Genomic DNA, 9,017 nt, shown 5'->3' with positions numbered 1-9,017 from the left:
TTTTCTTCCCAGCCAAAAGTCAACCGTGCCCAAAACGGCTGTCGGAACACCCCTCCCTCCAAGGAGGGGAGAGCAGTTCTCCTGAGACAACGGCAGCTGCCCCGCGCCCCTCCTGACACCAACCTTGCGCCCAGCTTCACGTGATACGCGCCCCGCGGCCGCTGCTCGGCAGCTGGCGTAGGCGATGGGATGCGGAGCGATGGGATGCGGAGCGACAGGCCCCACGGAGCGACAGGCCCCGCTGGCCTGCGCCCTCGCTTCCCCACACGCCTGCCGCTGCCGGCCCTGTCGCCTGGCATTAGCGCAGAGCTCCCGATGAGCCCGGGATGCTGTGCCGGAGTGCTGTGGGGGTGGCGAGGTACTTTGGTGTCAGATGGGTGGGTGAGTGGTACCCTGCCCCTTGGGGATGGAGCTGAGGCGATGCCATCCCCTGGTTTTGCGCTCGGGCAAGAATCCCACATGAAGGATGGTGTGAATTTGCCGTGGGAACATCTAGGAAAGAAGAGACACTGCAGAGAGGGCAATACCCTGAGCGTGGCTCCGGCACATGTCAAGATGGCGCTGAGCCCATGACCCAGAGCACACGCTCATCTAAACATATCTTAAAGAATCATAGAATCACAGAACGGTTTGGGTTGGAAGGGACCTTAAAACCCATCTAGTTCCAACCCCCCTGCCATGGGCAGGGACACCTTCCACTAGACCAGGTTGCTCCAAGCCTCATCCAGCCTGGCCTTGAACACTTCCAGGGATGGGGCATCCACAGCTTCTCTGGACAACCTGTCCCTGTGCCTCACCCCCCCCTCCGGGAAGAACTTCTTCCTGATATCCAATCTAAACCTCCCCACTTTCAATTTAAACCCGTTACTCCTTGTCCTGTCACTACAGGCCCTTGTAAAAAGGGAAGGTGAAGTGCTGCTCTGGCTTCAGCACCCAAAGTGGGTGCTACCTACCTGCTCCTCTTCTGTCACCATCCCTGTAGGTTTCCTCACAAATCTTCCACCTCCAGCCTCAGCTTCCCAGGCATTAGTGCCCCTGCAAACCTGCATCCTCAGCTGAGGCTGATGTCTGAAGCTCAGGGAAAGCTCAGGCAACTGGAGTCTAAGAAAAACTCCTGAGGGACTCTGCAGGGACACACCAGCCTGGAGAATCCCAGAAGAACTCTTCTAGTTTGGCTACAGTTCCCCTATCCCTACAGGAAGGCTGAGCCCCACTATGCCAGGGATGGCGTATCTGAGAGTTGTATCAGTGCTGCTCCCAAGGGCTCCCCGCTGTCTTTACCTGGGAAAATCCAGCTCCTGCCTTCCACACCTTTCTGGTGCTCGGAAAGGACCCTGCACCACACTGCTGCTCCAACGAGCAAGGCAGTCTGACCTGTCAAAGCAGTTCACTGAAGCAGCCTGCGAGGCAAATCATCTCGGCAAGGAAAAACATAGCCACGAGCACAGCTTCCCTGACAGGCAGGAGTTGGGAAATGTAATGGATGGTCCCTGAGGAATACACCGTCCTCTCTCCGCAGCCATCTGCACCATTACTGCCCCGGCTCGCTGCCAAACCGGCCTCCTGCTCCCTGACTCCGCAGGGCAAAGGAAGGGGTCAGCACAAAGCACGACGTCCCTGGCACCCAGGGACCTGCGCCTGCGCTCGCGGGGATAAGGGCTGGCTCTGGGGACCAGCCACCAGCGCCGACTCCTGTCTCCCCCGGCACTCCCGTCTCAGCCATGGGCGCGCTGAATGCCAGTCCCTGCCCGCCCTCCCACCGCTGGGGCTGGACACGCGATGTACGTGACTGGACCTGGATCCTTTCCTTATGACGCTCACGGTTTTCCAAAGAGCTCAAAGCAGCGAAGCCTGGTGCTTGCCAGCTCCATGCCTGCTCCTGCCTCCCAGCGTGCGCCCAACAGATCCCAGGGGCTGGGAGGTCCAGCCATGGCGGTCCCACTGCCCGGAACATAGCCTTTGGAGCTGGCAGCTTGTGAAAACAGTAAGACCAGTAAGGCCAGGCTCCTTCTTTAACCATGAAACCTAGGTCTGAGCTGGTCACTCCACTGTGTGTGTGTGCTCATACTCACCCCAACACATTACGCACCACAAGAATCGAGTATCACTCATTTTCTGAGGTTTTAGGGCAAGGTAGCAGGGACTCTTTTAGGCTGAGTGGTCCATGAAATGTCTGCTCATGCACCTCCCCCCACCACAGCACGCTCATCCATACGTGTGGAAGGAGTGCTCCCGTCTAACTGACCGGTAATTGCATGGGACTGCAGAGAACCCCCACGCCCAGCGGGGACCAGCCCAGTCCCCGGGGTCCCAGCAGGGCTCCAGCATGCAGGCGTGTGGCCAGGCTGAGTTTAGGAACCTGCAGACTGGGATCTTCTGTGACTTTTCCAGTGGAGATGACCCCAAAACATCTAGCAATCAGAGTCTGCTTTGCCTGCCTTTCCCACGTGGCCTCGTCCCTACTCACCAACGTGTTACTCCTGCTGTCTCCTCCCTCCTGCCAGTCCATCCCTCTGCACCCACCTTCACTGTGAAGGAGTGCAGAGACCCAACCAGAATTACCCCAACATCACATCAGTCCAGTGCTGCTCCTCCTGGCATGTCCTGCTGGCTCGTGCCCAGCATCCCATAGGCATAGCGTGGCAGTTTCTGGCCCAGCATCCCTGTCCTGCGCTCTGCTGGCTGGTACCACCATGTTCCTGGTGACCACGGTTCTCTTCCCTCTATCCTCTCCACCTTTTGGGCAGAAGTCCCTGGGAGATGCACCCTAAAGGCTCCTTAGGTCTTCTCTTGTGCTGCAGACAGGTTGGCTGGCTCCCTGCACGCGCCCTAACCCTCCGGACTCAGAGGACATTGGCTGTGAGCAGGGCTGGGGAAGGCTGGGGAAGCCCGAGGAGTGGAGAGGCGGCTGATCCCAGCACAACACAGCTCATCTCCACCCTGGGATGGCCACTCGCTTTCCATAGAGCCTGTTCCAACCTACATGCCCGGTCCTAATTACAGCGTGCCCTCGCACACAGGGGACCAACAGCCTCGCCCCTTCCCCGGCCGCTGGCTCTCACCAGGATCCTTACACAAGCTCCGGCCAACGCCGCTCCATTAGCTCACTCCGAAGGAGGCTTGATAGAAAATCTGCTCAATTATTTAGCAGGCAAACGAGGGGATGATACCGGCTGAAGGCAGCCAGGGCCTCTGGCGTGGACCCAGAGATTCAGCCCAACTCCTGGCTCAGCCTGCCAGATCCTGCCTTTCCCCGCAGAGCCAAGGCTCAGTCATTAGGGCCTGGCAAAGGGGCAGCGTGTGGGCAGCCCAGCCACCATGGCCCGGTGGGTCAGACCCTGGGGATGGGAGAGGGCAGCGCGTCCGGAGGCCTGAGCAGATCCAAAACAACACCGCAGAGGCCCAAGTAGCTTTAACCCAAGGAGCTGTTGCCTGTTGGTGAGCCAGCCCAGCCCCCAGTGCCAGGCTGCCCCGCTCCTGCCTGCCGATGAGGCGTAGCTCCCTCCCGCCAGCTCCCCCCGGGACAGACAGCTCTGCCGGGAACCAGAGCTCCTGTTGGGAGCTACAAGACCTGCTGCTGAGAGACCCCAGTTTGAGACAGCAGCCTCCCCATCTGTGCCCCACACCGAGGCTCCTCTGCCCCTCTTTGCGGGGCACTACCCCCCGCGAGGGAGACGCACCATGAAATCCCCAGGCCCCGCTCTGGTTCAAGCCCTCTGCTCTCTAAGGGTGCTCTGGTTATCAGCACAGGGTTTGCCTTTTCACCCTCCACCTTCCAGCCAGCATCTGGGAATTAAGTGACCCACGGAGGCATCAAAGACCAGTAAGACTGGACAAGGTGGGCCCTGAAGTTCTGGTTAAAGAACAGCACCAGCCATCCTGCAAGATCCAATGAGGAAGTGCATTTCTTCTCTCCCCAAAGCACAGCCTGCTCCAACCAGGGACTAGGGCGTACAATGGATCAACTGTCTCATCACATTCCAGCCTGGGCAATGTTCCCTCTTCTTGTCCTTAATGGCTCTGTTTGATGCCAGGAGTCCGTAGCAAGAGGACTTGATGCCTGGCTGAGTGTCCTGTGCTGGGCAAGGAGCAGCCGAGGCATCCAACTGCATCCTGATAACATGGCTGGATGAGTCGGCAGGGCCTTGGCTCTCCTTGCTCCCACACTTTGCTGCTGAAACGTTTTGGCTCTGTAAATGGGACCTCATTCCCCTGCCCCCCGTAGATGAACCCATCCTCTCTGCCCCAGGGTAAAGCTTGCAGCACCTTCCAGCCAAGCACCTGGCGCAGCACTGGCTCGCTGGGTTAGAGGCCACCGGAAAAACCACAGCCAAGCCAAGGAAGTCACCCGAGCTCCTGTCCCCTGTCCCTCACCCTCTGGGGCAGTCTCCCCGCCAGGAACCAGTAAGGGTAACAGCTAGCGTCCTAGGTGTTTCCCACAGAGAATGTTCCTACGTGCAGATGTGGGTTGGATAATCTCTGTTAATGATTTCTGGCAATTTGGGAGTTGCCAAATGGGACCTGGAAGAGATTTCTACCTGCTTCCCACCCTGCACTGCCCAGGCAGAGCGCTTCCAAGGAAGGTTTAAATTCTCCTTTCCTCTTCCATTCTTATGCACTTGGAGATGGATGCTTCCCATTGTCCTGCTCCGGGCCAGCTGTTGTTGACCTGTACCATCTCCCTGGTTTTGGTGTGAGTGTGGGGAGGAGATCCTTACAGGGCTCTGCTCACCCCAGTCCTACAGCACCCAGCGGCAATGGTGCCAAGAGCCTTGCAAACAGGATCAAATCCTCAAGGAACACCAAGGCAGCAGAAAGGCTCCTGTGTTTCCTCTCACAGCTGCTCTTTTTCTCCACCCTGTCCCTGTTTGCTGGTTTTGAGCATGCCTGCACAGCGCAGAGCCATCCCATAAGGGGGTACACCACTTGCACCCCTGCCGCACAGAGGGTGGGTGGCTCAGTTTTCCCTCCAGTGTCAGGAACTCTGCCTGCGGCCACACTGACTGCTGCTATCAGGCTGCCCATCCCCTCTGCTCGGGTAGTGGCAGAGGGTCTCCCAGCCACTAGCCTTGGTACTTCTGTCTTGATTGACCTCAACGTTCCCCTGCAACGTTGGCTTGCCGTTTATAGATCAGTGACGTATCAAAACCTCAGATTTAGTGCAGGGTTTGCAAAATCACATAGAAGCATTTTCTTTTACTGACATTTTTCCCTGGGCTTTCTCCTGTTTCACCTTGTGCTTCTCCAGCTCAACCAGGTTCACCAGAAGGCCACGATGCTTTTCTCGCATCACTCCCCCGTTTTGTACTTATTTCTGCCTTCCAATGCCCAAGGAGGTGACTATAAAGCCCTTGAAGATCTGTCAGAGACTCGTCACTTCCCAACCACACGTCCCAGGACATGGACCCTCTGGTTTGTGATCACGCAGCCCACCGCTGCCCATGGCACGGAGAATGCTGCTGGCAGACGGGATGGTGCCACATGGCCCCCTTCACACCGGCTGCCCGGGTTTCCCTAACCCAAAGCACAACTGGCTTTTCAGGTAAAGGAGACAGGGTCTGGAAGCTTTTTGTCTCCTCAGGTCTCCCTGCAGGCTGGGAAGGATGTGTTTCATCACACTACCATCTTCCCAGTGCTCTTCCCAGGTCCAGAGAAACAGCTTTCCCCTCTTTGACTCCACCAGTGACCTAGTCTGGGACAGATGTTCAAGGGACAGGGAGTCAGGGAAGGACTTCTCATCCTGCCTGACATGCAGGGAACTGCTTTATCATCTCCCTCCTTCCCTGCAGAAGGAAGTGTCTGGTGGTGGTGTCAAATTCATGACGTTTGCCCTTTCCAGGGAGCAGGGTTCTGGGGGTGAGCAAAATCCACCCCCATTCACAGTCTGGAAAGACCACGGATCAATGACCTTGTGCTAAGCTCTTAGCACTGTCACACTTGGGGCTGCGAGACTGGCGCAGCAGCCACGGGAGGCAGGATATAATTAGATATATTTGTGTACATCTTTGAGTCCTTGAGAGAAGAAGCTGAAAGACTGGCTGCAGGGCTAAGCTGCTTGGCCAGATGGGGCTCTGTTCTCCGCAAAGCCAGAGACTATCATGTTCTTCAAACACAAAAACAGGCAGGGCTTGCAGCGCAGACAGCACAGTCCCATCTCCTACGGCACAGTGGCCCAGCAAGACACCACAAATGACACTGGGAGAGCGCAAAGGCAGGACTGCAGAGGATATCAGTGTGAGTCTGTTTTCAGGACTTGGTACATTAGGCACAGACACACCTAAACCAACAGGTCAGCTCTGGCTTTGTCCAGTCACATCATTCCCCCAGTGCTGACTCTCTGAATATCTGGTTACCAGAAACAGAAGACAATTTGCTTCATCTGAAAATCAGCATCACCTAAGTGCCTGGACAGGGTTTGTCTCACCCTCGTGCCACATTTTGATGCCTTCCTGAGATGGGTCCAGAGCGAAGGAGTTTTAACGACCTCCCTTGCATCCATCGCAGTGTGCTGCAGCACTTTGCCTGTGTCACCCCATCAGCACAGACCTCTACATGCAGTGCTCACCACCTCTGTCACACAGGGTGCCAGACCCCACTGCGGGGAGGAAGGCGTGTGTGTGCTGTCAGTACAGCACCTCACAGCTACCTCTCACGAGCACAAGGGCTTTCCTGCACCACAGGAAGGAGTTTTGCACCCAGCAGTAGCACTGGGATGCAGTTTCTTCTGCCTGCTCCATGCACATCTGCCTCGCCTCGCTTCGGTCCCCATGCACCCACACTGTTCCTGCAACACCTCCCATGGCACCGGCTGCTGCAGCGCTCGAAGCAATGCCACGTGCAGCGACTCTGTGCTTCCCAAGTCAAAAGCCACTCACCCCTGAACGTCAGTGTCCACCAGCAGCCGGACCAGTATCCCTGTCACAGCCACGAGGATCGGGTAATGGTCCACGCTCTCCAGCCCTACGGAAGCAAAAGAGAAAGATAGAGCTGCTGCCACCGTGTGACAGGCAGAGCAGGGCTACTTCCAGACGATGCTGGAGCAGTCCAGGAGGCTGGCACCATGCCTTGGGCTCTCCGGTGGGGCCAAGTACAGAGGAGTCTTTCCCACTAACACAAACCCCAGACTTGCTGCTGTCATGATGGAGCACCTCTGCCTCTTCCAAGCCTCAAGAGGAAAGGTGGTTTGTCCCTTCCTAAGCAGGCAGGAAAATCCAGCTGCTCTACAGGAAACACAGGATACCCACAACACAGCACCTGGAGCCAGTCTCTGCTAACAGGCACAGCTCAGCTGCCCACAGTCACCTCCACAAAGGAGAGGGCTGAAGTTGGTGAGAATGGCTTCCCCCAGCAATTCAGCGCACTCTTTACCTGATGTAGGGCACAGCAGCCACATCTGTCACCTAAACTGCAACCTGCCCGGGACTTTGAGCCTTTCACACAGCTCCCACCTAACTTATGTCACATCAGCCCCTACAAGGCACCTCCCTGCCCAAGCACAGCACAGCTGCCGCTTCCACCACGGACAGTCATCAGCTGCCTTGTGAGGACAGAGATCCTGGAGGGAACCACAGCAGAGAGAGGCTAAGGGCCTAGGAAGGGCATCAGATCTCAGGTGTGCGCAGAGGATTTACGTCTCCCGAAGACAGAGCTTCTGTGGCAGTCCGCAGTACCAGAATGCCTTCTCAGCCAGGGATGTGGCAGGCCTGAGGTCTTATCCCACACGCCTCTGCACTGACCTTCCCTATGAGCCATCCCCCACCTCCCAAGGGCACGCTTCCAGCAAGTTTTCAGTGGAGAGGGACAGAGTTAATGCACGGACTTACCTGGCAGACGGAGGTTGACCACTCTGTCAAACAAGTTCCTTTCAGCTTTCACTACCTGGTTCAAGAGCTGTGGAGGGAAAAGCACAGAGGGTTTGTATTTTCTGGATGCGCCTTCCTGTGAGCAGCATCCAAAGGGTATGCTTTGGGGCAGCATCTCCTGAGAGCTCAGGCTTGGCACCCAGGGAGCTGGTGGATGCATGGAGGGAGGCTCGCAGAGCAGTCCTAGCTTGGCCCTGGCACAGAGGGAGGTGGCACCACACTACAGTGGTTTTACCAGAGCCAAACCTCCCAGGGAAGAGTTAGTCTGAGGTCAAGACACCTGAATTTCATCATCTTCAACCTAAATCTGCAGATGCCAAGCTAATTCTGTGGATAAAAGCTCCTGGGAAGCAGAAGCTATAGTCCCTAGGACAGCCACAGCCCATGAAAAGTAAGCTGGCAGCTGCTGCTGGGCAGAAGCTGTGTCAGTGGGGTGAAGCAGAGAGCAGTCTGCTTCTCTGCTTGACAGAGGATCACCACAGGCAGAGATTTCTGCCTATGACCAGCACAGAAGGAATCAGCTGTATTAATTAGCCACCATTAGCTCTCACCCAAACCCCCAGTGGGACAAGCAGGGACTGCTCCAGGCTTGACACAACTGCTGCACGCTGTGCACTGGCTCTCAGATGCAGCATCCCTCTCCCTGTCAACCTCAAGCATGGAAAACAGAACTCTGCACCCCTCTGCGGGCACGTTTGGCAGTGGGGTGCAGCTTCGTGGCAGCATCAGGAGATGAGGGAGATGCCACAGCACCTTGCACTCTGTGGCTATTCCCCAGCTTGCCTAAACGACCTGTTAAGGGCCCCTCGCTTTCCTCCTCACACAGGGAAGATCCCAGGATCGCATGCTGAGCACTTCCCTCAAGATTGCCACACTAGACCCCACTGTGTCTTGCTTTGCCTCATCTTCTCAGCACCCTGAGCCTCAACCTTTGGAGCAACCACCCCTGGGGTATAGGTAAGGTATATGTGACTGCTCTGCACCACGCTGGCTCGTGCAAGAGCAGCTGCGAGACCCCAGGACTTTCCAGGGCTGCTCATGCTTTACAACAGAGCCTAATTCACTGGAGCGTAAGGGGTGTTGTGGGTTGGAATGGGACTGTCCCAGTCAACCCTGGCAGGGAAGTGGAGGTGTTTGGTACCACAGTCTAAGACC

General features: G+C 56.7%; 1 protein-coding gene across 1 annotated transcript in view; it reads right to left on the bottom strand.

Moving 5' to 3' along the window:
- Positions 1-9,017, bottom strand: part of RNF123 (ring finger protein 123) — a gene marked incomplete at its 5' end in the record, with an annotated part of 34,956 nt that overhangs the window by 503 nt on the left and 25,436 nt on the right. Inside the window, 3 exons of the mRNA XM_010146857.1 lie at positions 124-292; positions 6,876-6,960; positions 7,824-7,890. Of these exons, the coding sequence (XP_010145159.1) occupies positions 124-292; positions 6,876-6,960; positions 7,824-7,890 (321 nt within the window). The remainder of the gene's footprint in view (positions 1-123; positions 293-6,875; positions 6,961-7,823; positions 7,891-9,017) is intronic.

The sequence above is a fragment of the Eurypyga helias genome, unplaced genomic scaffold, assembly GCF_000690775.1.
Source record: "Eurypyga helias isolate BGI_N326 unplaced genomic scaffold, ASM69077v1 scaffold26572, whole genome shotgun sequence".
NCBI classification, from domain to species: domain Eukaryota; kingdom Metazoa; phylum Chordata; class Aves; order Eurypygiformes; family Eurypygidae; genus Eurypyga; species Eurypyga helias.
This window is presented reverse-complemented; position numbering and strand designations above follow the sequence as displayed.